General features: G+C 43.8%; 2 protein-coding genes across 14 annotated transcripts in view; one reads left to right on the top strand and one right to left on the bottom strand.

The window, feature by feature from the left end:
- The window catches only part of LOC138423444 (U3 small nucleolar RNA-associated protein 14 homolog A), a 45,982-nt gene extending 28,039 nt beyond the window's left edge, over positions 1 to 17,943 (bottom strand). For 2 of the 12 annotated variants that reach the window (XM_070289365.1, XM_070289368.1), the window contains exons 1-2: positions 3,770 to 3,847; positions 1,120 to 1,210 (exon numbers count right to left, since the gene is read on the bottom strand). The gene's annotated coding sequence lies outside the window, so the exon portion shown is untranslated. Of the gene's footprint in view, positions 1 to 720; positions 801 to 1,119; positions 1,211 to 3,769; positions 3,864 to 16,141; positions 16,255 to 16,797; positions 17,041 to 17,214 lie in introns of those variants that run through there. The other 10 variants (XM_070289364.1, XM_069559333.2, XM_070289366.1 and 7 more) reach the window with 10 other exon arrangements.
- The window catches only part of PPP4R3A (protein phosphatase 4 regulatory subunit 3A), a 35,457-nt gene continuing 34,224 nt past the window's right edge, over positions 16,881 to 18,113 (top strand). The window contains exon 1 of one of the 2 annotated variants that reach the window (XM_069559332.1): positions 16,881 to 18,098. In XM_069559332.1, the coding sequence (XP_069415433.1) occupies positions 17,957 to 18,098 (142 nt within the window). In that variant the 5' untranslated portion in view covers positions 16,881 to 17,956. The remainder of the gene's footprint in view (positions 18,099 to 18,113) is intronic. The other variant, XM_069559331.2, reaches the window with a different exon arrangement.

Here is an 18,113-nt window from a genome sequence, read left to right as displayed (position 1 = left end):
TGAGTGTATTGGATAAGACCTTGGCAATATTTAAGAAAACCAAATTGGATCAGATCTGAACCTCCTATGGTCTAAGAGTAAGGGATCTTCATGGGCCTGCCAGTGATTACTTCTCAAAGGGAGAATCACTGTTGAGGGGAAAGTGAGGATTATAGGATCCTCAGGGCTAACAACAAGATTTAGGAGTCGAGTCAGGTTGAGTTCCTCAGCATTTGACTAACTTGTACTTCTGGCCCATTCTATTTTTGAGGATTAAGGATGGTAAGGACTGTTGTTTCTGTGGAGGGGGAAGTACTTAGCAATGTGGTGATTTCCTCTATCACTAGAGAGGAACAGAGGGATTCTCCAAGTGTGAAAAATTCTAGTGACTAACACTATGTTAAATAAAGTGTCTTTAAACTGAAACATACAAAAAACAAGGTCATGTATTGGTCAGTTGGGACCAGAAGCTCACAGGAAACCATCCCTGTATTTCCCCTAGAAGTAATAGTTCAGTATTCACTAACACAGTCTGGCAACTTTAGAACTTAACTACCACATATAACAAGAATTGCTGTATTTAGTACATATTTTTAAAAAGATGAGGTGAGGGAGAAATTATCTTATTTTCCATGCTGAAATACTAGAGCATTATTAACAGCTACATTTATCTATTCACAGTCATTTTATTAAATCCTCTAATTCTGATAGTTTGCTAATTTATTTGGATTTAATACTCACACAATGATGTCACATTTTGGCCTTATCATTTCCAACAGCTACTTCTTGTGTGTGTGTGTTTCCATCAGTACTTTCTAAAACTAGGAATAAACGGTGAAAATCAGTCTCCTTGTAATACATCTGAACTGAAAAAGAATAACTGTGGAGCACAGGTCACAAATTCTTAATGCCTATGGGCCAGGCATGTTACTTGACCTGGTCAAGTGTTCTGGCAGCGCCCCCTTGTGGAAGCTGCGCTACAGCACCGTGACTTTCCAAGTTTGCAACTACAGTAATTCAAAATTTTTGAATACAATGTGTGAGACAGATATAGGAGTAGGGCTACTAGTTTATGGTCTCTGCTCTAGGATTTTGAGCATAACTTTGACTTTTTTAAAACACAGTTTTTCATTATCTTACCAGGTTAATGTAAATAGTTCTTGGTTCCACAGCAGTTGCCAATGTGTTGTCTGTACCATTTATTCAGGTGTTAGTTGGAAATCTGAATGTGCTTAAAATGGAAATAAAAAATTATTGAGATAATACGTACATCTACATATTGGAAATAATAGCTTCTAGTAAATGCCATCAGGAAACATGCTTCCTTGGTTCACCATTCAATGTTTTAGATTATTATTAATCACTTTAGAAAGAAAAAATAGCCCTGGTAATGTTTTTTTATTAATTTGGTTTAAGTCTTAGTTTCAGTTAAATTTTCTAATGTCTTTAGCAAAAGAAAAATCAGATATATTGAGAGATAAATCAACTCATGAAAGAGTTAAGGAACTTCAAAAGGGATACAAATCACATAACCTGGGAAATGTTTTTCTTTTCAAGTCTGTTGAATATTTGGTACTTAACTTTTTTTGCAGCTACACTAAAAACACACACAAACTCTCAAAAACTGTTCTGCTGACTCATCTACAACATAGCCAACTGTCTCCTAGGCAGCAAGGCATTTACTGATCTCCTAAGAATAATCAGAAACTTAATGGGCTCACAGGAGCCAGGAATCAATAAGGAAGCAAGAAAAGAGAAACCTGTAGCCAACTGGAGTTTGCAGGCCCTCTTCAAAGCTAATTTCTACCATGTATCACCAACACTTTGCTGTCCTGTGGGAATGTAAGCAATGTGGTTACATTTCCCAGTCCCTCAAGGGAATCACAAATCAAAATTTTTATGTAAAATTTCCCAACTTTTAAACTATGCAGCCAAAGGTAATAGGCCAATCACCTGGATTTGATCCTCAGATTAGCAGTTTGCAACCTCAAATCAGAAGACAAAAAGTTCCTCCTGCTAAGGGACCTAAGGTGCTTCCCTGATAACTCAGTTGGTAAAGAATCTGCCGGCAATGCAGGAGACCCCGTTCGATTCCTGGGTCAGGAAGATCCGCTGGAGAAGGTAAAGGTTACCCACTCCAGTATTCTGGCCTGGAGAATTGCATGGACTGATTAGTCCATGGGGTTGCAAAGAGTCAGACTGGACTTTCAGTTTCACGGGACCTAAGAGGCTAAGTATGCAGAAATCAAAAGCATGTTGATTACTAGAAAGTTAAGTGATACTAGCAGTCCAACACGATGAAATCTCTGTTCATTTGTCTTTTAAAATCTTTTGAAAACGCAGCTCTCAGCCAAGCATTCACACATGCAGTTTATCAAACGAGCCAACATTTATTTAGTGCTTGTTATATTATTTAGTGTTTTAAAACTCAAGAAGTGAAGGCCATTATGAATTTTCAGATGACACCACACTTAGGACAGAAAGCGAAGAAGGACTAAAGAGCCTCTTGATGAAAGTGAAAGAGGAGAGTGAAAAAGTTGGCTTAAAACTCAACATTCAGAAAACTACGATCATGGCATCTGGTCCCATCACTTCATGGCAAATAGATGGGAAAACAATGGAAACACTGACAGACTTTGTTTTCTTGGGTTCCAAAATCACTGCAGATGGCGACTGCAGCTATGAAATTAAAAGACGCTTGCTCCTTGGAAGAGAAGTTATGACCAACCTAGACAGCATAGTGAAATACAGAGACATTACTTTCTCAACAAAGGTCCATCCAGTCAAAGCTATGGTTTTTCCAGTAGTCATGTATGGATGTGAGCATTCAACCATAAAGAAGGCTGAGTGCCAAAGAATTGATGATTTTGAACTGTGGTGTTGGAGAAGACTCTTGTGAGTCCCTTGGACAGCAACAAGATACAACCAGTCCATCCTAAATGAAATCAGTCCTGAATATTCATTGGAAGGACTGATGCTGAATCTGAAATTCCAGTACTTTGGCCACCCGATGCAAAGAACTGATTCATTGGAAAAGGCCCTGATGCTGGAAAAGACTGAAGGCGGAGAAGGGGACGACAGAGGATGAGATGGTTGTATGGCATCACCGACTCGATGGACATGAGTTTGAGTATGCTCTGGGAATTGGTGATGGACTGCGAAGCCTGGCGTGCTGCAGCCCATGAGGTCACAAACAGTCGGACACGACTGAGTGACTAAACTGAACTGACTCCCTAATTCCAGCAGAGGGCATTGAACCTCTCAGGTCAGGATAGAGAGAAGTGATTACTCCCCTTGTGGCTCACAAGAGAAATGCAACAGAAAACAGTAGAGGGAAACACTTTTGCGCCTAAGTGTCGCACATGACACTTTGTCATGTCGCACATGGCTGAGTAAGCGCGGGCGCGCGGGCGCGCACACGCACACACACACACACACACTCTCAAGGACTGAAGTCTTTCTGAACTGACTAGAAAATTGGAATTTCAGTAGGTATCCATCTTGACTAACTGCATAAGAGTTCTGAGGATGGATGCTTGCAATATCTCATGCAGGGGGGTCCTCAACGTATTCTGAGTGTACAGCCAGTTCTTCCTTGAGCTATCATTGCTAACATGTCAGAGTTAATATGCCCAATATCCATGCAGCTTTAGTTGTTTTTGTATGTATGCACATGTAATCACTCTTTTTTAGGTGACTGGATGTGAGAGGAAGATGTGACCGTCACGATTTAACCAAGAGAAACTGAGGGAAGGTGGAAAAATGAAAGAAAGTAAAAAGAATGACCTACCTGGAGCCTCCGATTTGACCTAGAGCAGCCGTGATCACATCATACAAATTATCTCATGGGTCTTTTAGCCGCATGTTTCATTAGCTGTCAATCGCTATTAAAAAGACAGAAGATCAAGTAAAGAATATCCAAGTATTGTTCCATGCTTATAATCCTAGGATTTTTTCCTCCAATTTTATAGGATATGTGTGAGGTTTTTAGCTTTTCATGTAGCATGAGTAAAATCTGCACATTAAACACTTGGTAGATAGCAAAATTGTCATATTGGATCCTTCTTCTGTTAACATGTAAATCTGTTGCTAAACTATACGGTTGGATAATACAAACTTTTAACTTTTAAAATAAAGATTTGACATTTGTACATCATGTTTAAAAGCAGCAACAAACTATGGCTTTTTAAAAAAAATTAATTATACTTAGCACTATGTAATATAATATGCTGTTAATAATATGACTCCTATAGAATTATTGTATTCATTGTATTTGGGGGTGGGTGGGACTGCTTTGCAAATGTGATTAAGTTAAGGATTTTAGAATGGAGAGATTATCCTACATTATGTGACTGAGCCCTAAATGCCATCCCAAGTGTCCTTATAAGAGAAGGGCAGGGGGAGGTGTGCTAGAGACACGGAAGAGGAGACTCAGGAGAGAGGGAAGACACGTGAGTATGAACATGAGCATGAGGACACAAGCCGGGACACCTGCAGCCACCAGGAGCTAGAAAAGTGAGGGACAGATTCTCTCCCTTAGAGCCCTGGAGGGAGCACCGTCTTGTTGACATGTTGGTTCAACACTTCTGGCCTCCAGGGTAAGAGGTGGCTTTCGGTTGTTCTAAGCCTCTACACATGGACGTCACCAGATGGCCAACACCGAAATCAGATTGATTATATTCTTTTCAGCCAAAGATGGAGAAGCTCTATACAGTCAACAAAAACAAGACCAGGAGCTGACTGTGGCTCAGATCAGGAACTCCTTATTACCAAATTCAGACTCAAATTGAAGAAAGTAGGGAAAACCACTAGACCATTCAGGTATGAACTAAATCAAATCCCTTATGATTATACAGTGGAAGTGAGAAATAGATTTAAGGGACTAGATCTGATAGACAGAGTGCCTGATGAACTATGGACGGAGGTTCGTGACATTGTATAGGAGACAGGGATCAAGACCATCCTCATGGAAAAGAAATGCAAAAAAGCAAAATGGCTGTCTGGAGAGGCCTTATAAATAGCTGTGTAAAGAAGAGAGGCGAAAAGCAAAGAAAAGGAAAGGTATTCCCATCTGAATGCAGAGTTCCAAAGAATAGCAAGAAGAAATCAGAAAGCCTTCTTCAGTGATCAATGCAAAGAAATAGAGGAAAACAACACAATGGGAAAGACTAGAGATCTCTTCAAGAAAATTAGAGATACCAAGGGAAAATTTCATGCAAAGATCGGCTCAATAAAGGACAGAAATGGTATGGACCTAACAGAAGCAGAAGATATTAAGAAGAGGCAAGAATACACGGAAGAACTGTACAAAAAAGATCTTCATGGCCCAGATAATCATGATGATGTGATCACTAATCTAGAGCCAGACATCTTGGAATGTGAAGTCAAGTGGGCCTTAGAAAGCATCACTACGAACAAAGCTAGTGGAGGTGATGGAATTCCAGTTGAGCTGTTTCAAATCCTGAAAGGATGATGCTGTGAAAGTGCTGCACTCAATATGCCAGCAAATTTGGAAAACTCAGCAGTGGCCACAGGACTGGAAAAGGTCAGTTTTCATTCCAATCCCAAAGAAAGGCAATGCCAAAGAATGCTCAAACTACTGCACAATTGCACTCATCTCACATGCTAGTAAAGTAATGCTCAAAATTCTCCAAGCCAGGCTTCAGCAATACGTGAACCGTGAACTCCCTGATGTTCAAGCTGGTTTTAGAAAAGGCAGAGGAACCAGAGATCAAATTGTCAACATCCACTGGATCATGGAAAAAGCAAGAGAGTTCCAGAAAAACATCTATTTCTGCTTTATTGACTATGCCAAAGCCTTTGACTGTGTGGATCACAATAAAATGTGGAAAATTCTGAAAGAGATGGGAATACCAGACCACCCGACCTGCCTCTTGAGAAATCTGTATGCAGGTCAGGAAGCAACAGTTAGAACTGAACATGGAACAACAGACTGGTTCCAAATAGGAAAAGGAGTGCGTCAAGGCTATATATTGTCACCCTGCTTATTTAACTTATACACAGAGTACATCATGAGAAACGCTGGACTGGAAGAAGCACAAGCTGGAATCAAGATGGCCGGGAGAAATATCAATAAGCTCAGATATGCAGATGACACCACCCTTATGGCAGAAAGTGAAGAGGAGCTAAAAAGCCTCTTGATGAAAGTGAAAGAGGAGAGGGAAAAAGTTGGCTTAAAGCTCAACATTCAGAAAACGAAGACCATGGCATCCGGTCCCATTACTTCATGGGAAATAGATGGGGAAACAGTGGAAAGTGTCAGACTTCATATTTTTGGGCTCCAAAATCACTGCAGATGGTGACTGCAGCCATGAAATTAAAAGATGCTTACTCCTTGGAAGAAAAGTTATGACCAACCTAGATAGTATATTCAAAAGCAGAGACATTACTTTGCCGACTAAGGTCAAGGCTATGGTTTTTCCTGTGGTCATGTATGGATGTGAGAGTTGGACTCTGAAGAAAGCTGAGCGCCGAAGAATTGATGCTTTTGAACTGCGGTGTTGGAGAAGACTCTTGAGAGTCCCTTGGACTGCAAGGAGATCCAACCAGTCCATTCTGAAGGAGATCAGCCCTGGGATTTCCTTGGAGGGAATGATGCTAAAGCTGAAGCTCCAGTACTTTGGCCACCTCATGCAAAGAGCTGACTCATTGGAAAAGACTCTGATGCTAGGAGGGATTGGGGGCAGGAGGAGAAGGGGACGACCGAGGATGAGATGGCTGGATGGCATCACGGACTCGATGGACGTGAGTCTGAGTGAACTCCGGGAGATGGTGATGCACAGGGAGGCCTGGCGTGCTGCGATTCTTGGGGTCGCAAAGAGTCGGACACGACTGAGCAACTGAACTGAACTGAACTGAACTGAACTGAAGCCACACAATATGGTAATTTGTTAGGGAACGCTAAGAAACTAATATAGTACCTTAGTTACTCTACTTTCTGGTGTGTTTCCAGAACTTCAGCTGTTTTTAAATTTCTTTGTCTTCCATTGATGCTTATATATATTTGCTCTATAGTAGAAACTCAAACAAGCACCCAAGAGAGGACTATCATATTTTGGAATCACAGAGGTTTTCGTCTGTAATGAGAAACGACAACGCTTCCTGATCTTGGCAAAAGAGGTTTCCGTTTTTGTTTTGTTTTGGCTGAACTAAGCTTTCATTGCTGTATGCAGGTTTTCTCTTGTTTCAGCAAGCAGGGGCTACTCTATTATTGTGGAGCATGGACTCTAGACCATGCAGGGATTGAACCCACAGCCCCTGCATTGGCAGGCAGATTCTTAACCACTGGACCATCAGAGAAGCCTGACAAATGAGGTTTTAATTGTGTATTTTTTCTTCAGATCACATTGTTTAACTATGTAGAACTTTGTAGCTATTAAGAACTTTATATAACTGATAAAAGGAGATACCATTTATTATCCTGTCATTGAAGGCTAGTTTACATGCTGAAAAATGACATAAAAGTAGTGGCTAACACATTTTAAAAAAATCTTAATAGCATTAAAAATTATAATACAGTAAGAAATTGTAAGCTCCAAAAGGAAACAAAAAAGTTATCCAGAAAACAAGGACAGAACCAAAGCCTAGGACAGTAGCAGGGACTCTATCTAATAGGACAGGGATTTAACTTCTATGCAGAGTACATCATGAGAAACGCTGGGCTGGAAGAAGCACAAGTTGGAATCAAGATTGTTGGGAGAAATATCAATCACCTCAGATATGCAGATGACACCACCCTTATGGCAGAAAGTGAAGAGGAACTAAAAAGCCTCTTGAGGAAAGTGAAAAAGTTGGCTGAAAGCTCAACATTCAGAAAACGAAGATCATGGCGTCTGATCCTATCACTTCATGGGAAATAGATGGGGAAACAGTGGAAACAGTGGCAGACTTTATTTTGGGGGGCTCCAAAATCACTGCAGATGGTGACTGCAGCCATGAAATTAAAAGATGCTTACTGCTTGGAAGGAAATTTATGACCAACCTAGACAGCATATTAAAAAGTAGAGACATTACTTTGCCAACAAAAGTCCATCTAGTCAAGGCTATGGTTTTTCCTGTGGTCATGTATGGATGTGAGAGTTGGACTGTGAAGAAAGCTGAGCGCCAAAAAATTGATGCTTTGGAACTGTGGTATTGGAGAAGACTCTTGAGAGTCCCTTGGACTGCAAGGAGATCCAACCAGTCCATTCTAAAGGAGATCAGCCCTGGGTGTTCATTGGAAGGACTGATGCTAAAGCTGAAAAGTCCAATACTTTGGCCACCTCATGTGAAGAGTTGACTCATTGGAAAAGACCCTGATGCTGGGAGGGATTGGGGGCAGGAGGAGAAGGGGACGACTGAGGATGAGATGGCTGGATGGCATCACCAACTCGATGCCCATGAGTTTAGGTGAACTCCGGGAGTTGGTGATGGACAGGGAGGCCTAGCGTGCTGCGATTCATGGGGTCGCAAAGAGTTGGACACGAGTGAGCAACTGAACTGAACTGAACTGAACCCTGGAAGCAGCTGGTAAAGAATCTGCCTGCAATTCAGGAGACCCCGGTTCGATTCCTGGGCTGGGAAGATCCCCTGGAGAAGGGCACAGCAATCCACTCCAGTATTCTTGCCTGGAGAATCCCCATTGACAGAGGAGCCTGGTGGGCTACAGTTCATGGGCGGTGGGGGGCTGGGGGGTGTCACAAAGAGTCACACTCGACTGAACAACTAAACACAAAGCACAAATAGGACAGGATGGCCAAGAAGTGGAACAGCCCCCATGGAAATATAGCCAGTTTTCAAATCACCTGGGTTGACAAAGTTAAACTTGCTTTAAAGTGATTCGGAATTAGCAGTAACCCCAAAACCTGGCAGAGGCAAATGCAACTCTTCTCTGAAGAGAGTTCAGTTCAGTTGCTCAATCGTGTCCAACCCTTTGCGACCCCGTGGACTGCAGCATGCCAGGCTTCCGTGACCATCACCAACTCCCAGAGCTTGCTCAAACTTATGTCCATGAGTCAGTGATGCCATCCAACCATCTGTCTCATCCTCTGCTGTCCCCTTCTTCTGCTGCCTTCAATCCTTCCCAGCATCAGGGTCTTTTCCAATGAGTCAGTTCTTCACATCAGGTGGCCAAAGTATTGGAGCTTCAGCTTTAGCACCAGTCCTTGCAATGAATATTCAGGACTGATTTCCTTTAGGATGAACTGGTTTGATCTCCTTGCAGTCCAAGGGACTCTCAAGAGTCTTCTCCAACACCACAGTTCAAAAGCATCAATTCTTTGGCATTCAGCTTTCTTTGTGGTCCAAGTCTCACATCCATACATAACTACTGAAAAAACCATAGCTTTGTCTAGATGGACATTTGTTGGGAAAGTAATGTCTCTGCTTTTTAATATGCAGTCTAGGTCAGTCATAGCTTTCCTTCCAAGGAGCATAGCTTTTCTTCAGAAAAAGTAAAGCACCTCAATTCTTGGCCTCAGGCCATTTCTACAAATAGTTTTCCAAGTACAATGTTCAAACCACAGCTGAAGAATAACAGGATCCCTCCCTCAAAAAAAAAAAAAAAAAAAAAGGGACTCTATCAGCAAAAGTAAGCAGAAATAACAAACCAAAACAGACCCACCAAGTCTTCAGGCACTGGATTTATCAGATACATGCTATGAAATCGCTGTGCAAACTAAGTTTAAGTAAATGAAGAACAAGAGTGACAATATTGCTAGAAAAAAAAGGGTTAGATAATTGGATTATAGGTTGTTACAACAAAGAAATCCAGTAAGAAAACAATGTCAGACTAGAAAGAGAAATGATGGAGAATACGGAAGATATGGTAGACTTAGATGAAGATGAAGCAATACAAAAATCTAAAATACAATCAGATGGAGTACCCCAAGGAGAGGATAAGAGGGCAGAGGGCAATATTAGAAGAAATGATGGATAATGTCAAGCATATGATGAAAAACAGCAGTTCTGACTCCAGAAGCTCAACACATTCCAAGCAATACAAGTAAAAAGTGAAATAAATAGTGAAACTAAAGAAAACCTAAATATAAAGAATTAAAAAGCAGCCAGGGAAAATAAAATGTATCATCCTCAAAAAAGGCAAACATTAGTAGCAATTAGAAATAATCTGATTTCTTCAGAACAACAAAAGGAAGAAGACAATTGAAAATATATTTAATATATTTAAAAGAAAATAACCACCAACCTAGAATTCTATAGCAACCAAAAATATCTGTCAGAGATGAGGAAAAAAATAATTTTCAGACAAAAACTAAGAGAGTTTCGCCAAGTGCAGTCTCACTACAGGAAACTATAAAAAGGTATCTTTCAGGCAAAAAGAAAATGATCCCAGATGAAAGGTCTGAGCTGGCAGAAAAATTAAAGGGTAAAAAGTTAACAGATTTTTGTTCAGTCAGTCAGTCGTGTCTGACTCTTTGAGACCCCATGGACTGCAGCACACCAGGCTTCCCTGTCCTTCATCATCTCCTGGAGCTTGCTCAAAATCATGTCCATTGAGCAGTGATGCCATCCAATCATCTCATCCTCTGTCACCCTCTTCTCTTCCTGCCCTCAATCTTCCCCAGCATCAGGGTCTTTCTAATGAGTCGGCTCTTCGAATCAGGTGGCCAAAGTACTGGAGTTCACTTCAGCATCACTCCTTCCAATGAATATTTAGGAACTGATTTCCTTCAGGACTGACTGGTTTGATCTCCTTGCACTCCAAAGGGACTCTCAAGAGTCTTCTCCAACACCACAGTTAGAAAGCATTCATTCTTCAGTGCTCAGCTTCATTATGGTCCAACTCTCATATCCATACATGGTTACTGGAAAAACCATGGTTCAGTCGCATCCAACTCCTTGTGACTCCATGCACTACCGCACGCCAGGCTTCCTTACCCTTCACCATCTCCCAGAGCTTGCTCAAAGTCATGTCCACTGAGTCAGAAAAACCATAGCATTGACTGTATGGACCTTCATTGGCAAAATGATGTCTCTACTTTTTAATACACTGTCTAGGTTTGTCATAGCTTTTCTTCTAAGGAGCAAGTATCTTTTAATGTCATGGCTGCAGTCACCATCCACAGTGATTTTGGAGCGTAAGAAAATCTGTCACCGCTTCCACTTTTTCCCCATCTATTCACTGTGAAGTGATGGGACCAGATGCAGGTTTTATGGTTCAAGTGTGGGGTTGCTGATAAGGGTAGGGTGTGTGCAGGGTCTCCTTTAATCTGGCCTCAGGTGGTCTCTGCAGTGAAGAATCCAACATCTTCCTTTTGTTGGGTATATTGACAGAATGTGGTCCACTGGGACCACATTCCCTGAGAAGGGAATGGCAAACCACTTCAGTATTCTTGCCCTGAGAAGCCCATGAACAGTATGAAAAGGCAAAATGATAGGATACTGAAAGAGGAACTCCCCAGGTCAGTAGGTACCCAATATGCTACTGGAGGTCAGTGGAGAAATAACTCCAGAAAGAATGAAGGGATGGAGCCAAAGCAAAACAATACCCAGTTGTGGATGTGACTGGTGATAGAAGCAAGATCCGATGCTGTAAAGAGCAATATTGCATAGGAACCTGGAATGTTAGGTCCATGAATCAAGGCAAATTGGAAGTGGTCAAACAGGAGATGGCAAGAGTGAATGTCGACATTCTAGGAATCAGTGAACTAAAATGGACTGGAATGGGTGAATTTAACTCAGATGACCATCATATCTACTACTGTGGGCAGGAATCCCTCAGAAGAAATGGAGTAGCCATCATGGTCAACAAAAGAGTCTGAAATGCAGTACTTGGATGCAATCTCAAAAATGACAGAATGATCTCTGTTCGTCTCCAAGGCAAACCATTCAATATCACAGTAATCCAAGTCTATGCCCCAACCAGTAACGCTGAAGAAGCTGAAGTTGAACGGTTTTATGAAGACCTACAAGACCTTTTAGAACTAACATCCAAAAAAGATGTCCTTTTCATTTAGGGGACTGGAATGCAAAAGTAGGAAGTCAAGAAACACCTAGAATACCAGGCAAATTTGGCCTTGGAATGAGGAATGAAGCAGGGCAAAGACTAATAGCGTTTTGCCAAGAAAATGCACTGGTCATAGCAAACACCCTCTTCCAACAACACAAAAGAAGACTCTACACATGGACATCACCATTCAGTATTACGGTAATCCAAGTCTATGACCCAACCAGTAATGCTGAAGAAGCTGAATGGTTATACGAAGAAGATCTACAGGACCTTCTAGAATTAATACCCGAAAAAGATGTCCTTTTCATTATAGGGGACTGGAATGCAAAAGTAGGAAGTCAAGAAACACCTGGAGTAACAAGCAAATTTGGCCTTGGAATACAGAATGAAGCAGGGCAAAGACTAATAGAGTTCTGCCAAGAGAATGCAGTGGTCATAGCAAACACCCTCTACTGAAAACACAAGAGAAGACTCTATACATGGACATCACCAGATGGTCAACACCAAAATCAGAGTGATTATATTCTTTGCAGCCAAAGATGGAGAAGCTCTATAGTCAGCAAAAACAAGACCGGGAGCTGACTGTGGCTCAGATCATGAATTCCTTATTGCTAAATTCAGACTTAAATTGAAGAAAGTAGGGAAAACCACTAGACCATTTAGGTATGGTAAAATCCCTAATGATACACAGTAAAATCAAATCCCTAACAATATACAGTAGAAGTGAGAAATAGATTTAAGGGACTAGATCTGATAGAGTGCCTGATGAACTATGGACAGAGGTTTGTGACACTGTACAGGAGACAAGGAGCAAGACCATCCTCAAGAAAAAGAAATGCAAAAAAGCAAAATGGCTGTCTGAGGAGGGCTTACAAATAGCTGTGATAAGAAGAGAAGTGAAAAGCAAAGGAGAAAAGGAAAAATATTCCCATCTGAATGCAGAGTTCCAAAGAATAGCAAGGAGAGAGAAGAAAGCCTTCCTCAACGATCAATGCAAAGAAATAGAGGAAAACAACAGAATGGGAAAGACGAGAGATGTCTTCAAGAAAATTAGAGATACCAAGGGAACATTTCATGCAAAGATGGGCCCAGTAAAAGACAGAAATGGTATGAACCTAACAGAAACAGAAGATATTAAGAAGAGGTGGCAAGAATACACAGAAGAACTGTACAAAAAAGATCTTCACGACCCAGATAATCATGATGGTGTGATCACTCACCTAGAGCCAGACATCCTGGAATGTGAAGTCAAGTGGGCCTTAGAAAGCATCACTATGAACAAAGCTAGTGGAGGTGATGGAATTCCAGTTGAGCTAATTCAAATCCTAAAAGATGATGCTGTCAGAGTGCTGCACTCAATATGCCAGCAAATTTGGAAAACCTAGCAGTGGCCATGGGACTCGAAAAGGTCAGTTTTCATTCCAATCCCTAAGAAAGGCAATGCTCAAACTACCACACAATTGTACTCATCTCACAGGCTAGTAAAGTAATGCTCAAAATTCTCCAAGCCAGGCTTTAGCAATACGTGAACCGTGAACTTACAGATGTTCAAGCTGGTTTTAGAAAAAGCAGAGGAACCAGAGATCAAATTGCCAACATCCGCTGGATCATTGAAAAAGCAAGAGAGTTCCAGGAAAACGTCTATTTCTGCTTTATTGACTATGCCAAAGCCTTTGTGTGGATTAATAAAACTGAGGAAAATTCTGAAAGAGATGGGAATACCAGACCACCTGACCTGCCTCTTGAGAAATCTGTATGCAGGTCAAGAAGCAACAGTTAGAACTGGACATGGAACAACAGACTGGTTCCAAATAGGAAAAGGAGTACATCAAGGCTGTATATTGTCACCCTGCTTATTTAACTTCTATGCAGGGTACATCATGAGAAACACTGGGCTGGAAGAAGCACAAGCTGGAATCAAGATGGCCGGGAGAATTATCAATAACCTCAGATATGCAGATAACACCACCCTTATGGCAGAAAGTGAACAACTAAAAACCCTCTTGATGAAGGTGAAGAAGGAGAGTGAAAAAGTTGGCTTAAAACTCAACATCCAGAAAACTAAGATCATGGCACCCGGTCCCATCACTTCATGGCAAATAGATGGAGAAACAGTGGCGGACTTTATTTTTTGGGGCTCCAAAATCACTGCACATGGTGATTGCAGCCATGAAATTAAGACACTTACTCCTCAGAAGAAAAGTTATGACCAACCTAGACTGCATATTAAAAAGCAGAGACATTACTTTGTCAACAAAGGTCCATCTACCAAGGCTGTTTTTCCAGTAGTAATGTATGGGTGTGAGAGCTGTACTATAAATAAAGCTGAGCGCCAAAGAATTGATGCTTTTGAACTGTGGTGTTGGAGAAGACGCTTGAGAGTCCCTTGGACTGCAAGATCAAACCAGTCCATCCTAAAGAAAATCAGTCCTGAATGTTCATTGGAATGGTTGATGTTGAAGCTGAAACTCCATACTTTGGCCGCCTGATTCGAAGAGTTGACTCATTTGAAAAGACCCTGATGCTGGGAAAGTTTGAGGGCAGGAGAAGGGGACAACAGAGGATGAAATGGTTGGATGGCATCACCGACTCAATGGACTTGAGTCTGGGTAAACTCTGGAAGTTGGTGACGGACAGGGAGGCCTGGCCTGCTGCAGTCCATGGGGTCGCAGAGTCGGACAGGACTGAGCAATTGAACTGAACTTAGTTACAGAAGGAGCTTAAAGAAATTTTGTGTATGCCTGAGGCAACCCTGCCCCAGGGCTGCACTAATGCTTTCTCGGCTTTCCCCTCTCCCCTCTCCGTCTCCGTACCCCTTCCCTTCTCTGATGAGGAACCGTTTCAATGTGCCCTTTATGACTCAGGGAAGGTGATGGAGGTTGGAATCTATTCCCTGAAAACAAGGCACAGGGAACACAGAAAGTCTTCTGTGCCCAGAAGCCCCACAGGGTCCTGCTTGCTTTCAGAACTAAGCCCTGTAGACTTGGCTAATGGGACTGAGGAACTAAATTTTAAATCCTACTTAATTTTAATTAATTTGAACTTTGGTATTGGAGAAGATTCTTGAGTATCCCTTGGACAGCAAGGAGATCCAACCAGTTAATCCTAAAGGAAATCAGTCCTGAATATTCATTGGAAGGACTGATGCTGAAGCTGAAACTCCAATACTTTGGCCACCTGATGCGAATAACTGATTCACTGGAAAAGACTCTGATGCTGGGAAAGATTGAGGGCGGGAGAAGGGGACAACAGAGGATGAGATGGTTGGATAGCATCACTGACTCAATGGACATGAGTTTTAGCAAGCTGCAGGAGTTGGTGACGGACAGGGAGGCCTGGCATGCTGCAGTCAATGGGGGTCACAGAGTCCGACACGACTGAACTGAATTTTAATTAATTTTTAAATTTAAAAAATGATACTTGATTTATTTTGGGGAGAAAAATATATTTGAGGTAACTTTAGTTTGTGAATCTACTTTTTCAGCTGTTAAATTTAGTGAAACCTAAACCCACACGGAGGAGGCCTCAAAGAGTTGGACACAACTGAGCTGCTGCTGCTTCTGCTAAGTCACTTCAGTCATGTCCGACTCTGTGCAACCCCACAGACGGCAGTCCATCCAGGCTCCCCCATCCCTGGGATTCTCTAGGCAAGAATACTGGAGCGGGTTGCCATTTCCTTCTCCAATGCATGAGCAACTGAACTGAAACCCACATCATATATTTCCAGTGAAAATTCAGCATCCATATAGAAATCGACACTCAAGGTAAAGCACATATCATATTTTGAACTTAGCATGAAAATAATCATTCAAAATATCTCATTAATTTTATATTGAATATTTTGCATTCAACTATCAACTGAAAAAGACACCGTGTAAAAGTTTTGAGAAGTTCTATTAAGAGACCTTACTGATATATAGCCCTTGCAACAGGCTCTTAGCGCTAAGGTACTGCTCCAAAGTAATAAGGGAGGAGCCAGGAATATATACAAACTTTTTGCTAGGAAAAACATTCCTAGTGAAGCATAAAAAGATTACTGTAAATCACAAATAACAGACATCTTGGGTTAATGATTTTAGTGCTTTTTTCTACTTTGGGGAAGATGTTAGAATCTGGTAGTCATAGAAAATTTTCCATAGATATGTATATCTTATTTCTCTTGGGGCCAGTGAATCTAAAGCACAGAATACTTGCCGTTTTTCCCCATCCTGAATTCCCCTCAGGGTGCACTGTCTTGGGTACACTGCAGTGGCTAATGCTTGGAATCTTGCAGAACTGGCATGGCAGGTATTTTTTTTCTTAACACACTAAAAACACACGTTTCAGCAGTTGCTTCATACTTTTAAAGAAGTGGCTACCGTAAAGCTACATATGAAACTAACATTTTCCCCCCAGCGGCCAGCAATGACCTAGACGGCCCGGCAAATAGTAAAAAGCCCTGTAAAATGGTGGCTATTGTTTGTATCATAGGAATGAGAACGTCATTCTTCCGTGAAGATTAACAGATTCAACACTGAACGTTGAAAATTACTCAGTATGATTATACAGTACCCCATTTGTCTCTGTAAAACCGTTAAGTTCTTTTCGCAACATGAAGAGCTAGAAAACAATTCTGACAAAGGACAGAGGAACAGGGGTAGCAGCTATTTTAAGTGGAGGGTCTAGACCTGTGATTTCAAGCTTGGTCCCACAACCAGAAGTAGAAAACTGCCCCAGGGCCCCAGATTCGCACCGCAGTGTTTGCCCCACAGCAATGCCCAGGACTGGCGGCTGACCTCCCGGCCTAAGAACTTTTCTGTTTCTTCCCAAAGGAAAAGGGCCCGAGGCCAGAAGGCTCCGGCGCCACCGACCTCTGCGCGCCGGGTGCCCAGTCCAGCCCCAAAGGCGGCTCGGACAGGATACTCGCGGAGGCGGGCGGGCGCGGGAGGACCCCAGGCCTAAGCCGCCTGATGCCCGCCGGGATCGGCGTCTGGACCGCGAGCCACCGGTGAAGACAGCTGCGGGCTCCAGAACCCCAGACCCAGAGCGCCCCGCGGGCAAAAAGCCTGGCAACGCGCAGCAGCCAGAGGCGGCCTCCACGCCCTTTCGAATCCCGAGCGGCTGATGACGAACACAGGGCGCGACGGACGCACACCCGCCCTGCGCTCGCACGACAGTGCGTGCGGGGAGCGCGAGGGAGACCCGGCTCGTCACCGGCGCGACCAGCGTTCCGCCTCCTCCGCTCCCTGCGCTCCCGCCACCTCGGCAACCCGGGGCCCGCCTCCCACCTCCATCCGAGGCCTCCGCCGCTGCGAGACTCACAGCTTCGTTCCTGTCTCTTTAAATGGTGGGGCCAACGGGCCGCCCCTGCAGCCGCTGCCTGGGTGGCCCCGCGCGCCACTATTGAGGGGCGAACCAAGATGGCGGCGGCTTTGGCTCGGTGAGGAAGACGGAAGAGGCGGCGGCGGCGGCGCCGGAGGGATAGGGACTCCCAGTAGCCAGAAGCGCTCGTGTGCTTGGGAGCTCTCGGAGTCTTCCGCGCAGTGGTAGCAGTTGCAGCGGGACCTGGAGCCCGTCAGCTTCGGACATTTGAAGCAGACGAGCGGAGCACAACCTCCGGCTGCGGTGGCAGGGCCAGGTATAAGGAAGGAAAACATGGCGGCGGCGGCTTGAGGAGGCGGCGGCGGCGCGGGAAGCGGCTTGGCTGAGATCATGGCGGAGGCGGGAGCAGGGCAGTGACCGGCGCCCCAAGTTCCTAGCGCGGCGGGGCGGGAAGCTGCGAAGCGCTGCGCGCCCCGATTGGGGCGGCAGGGCTCCTCGGGCCTGGACAATAGCGCCGAGGAGCCAGAGGCTAGGAAAGGCGGGGACCAGAACTCGGCCCCGCGGCGGGCCATGCGTGCGGCAGCGCGGCTCCGGGGCGGCCAGCAGCGGCAGTGAGGCCGAGGGGCCCTCGGCTCGCGGGCGTGCTCCCGCCTTCTCCGGACCCCCTTCCCGGGCGACTCCGGCGGGGCCCGGCCCCCAGGCGGCAAGATGACCGACACCCGGCGTCGGGTGAAGGTTTACACCCTCAACGAGGACCGGCAGTGGGACGACCGGGGCACCGGACATGTGTCGTCCGGCTACGTGGAGCGCCTGAAGGGCATGTCTCTGCTTGTCAGGGCCGAGAGTGACGGTGAGTGAATCCCTC

This window comes from Ovis canadensis, chromosome 18, assembly GCF_042477335.2.
Source record: "Ovis canadensis isolate MfBH-ARS-UI-01 breed Bighorn chromosome 18, ARS-UI_OviCan_v2, whole genome shotgun sequence".
NCBI lineage: Eukaryota > Metazoa > Chordata > Mammalia > Artiodactyla > Bovidae > Ovis > Ovis canadensis.
This window is presented reverse-complemented; position numbering and strand designations above follow the sequence as displayed.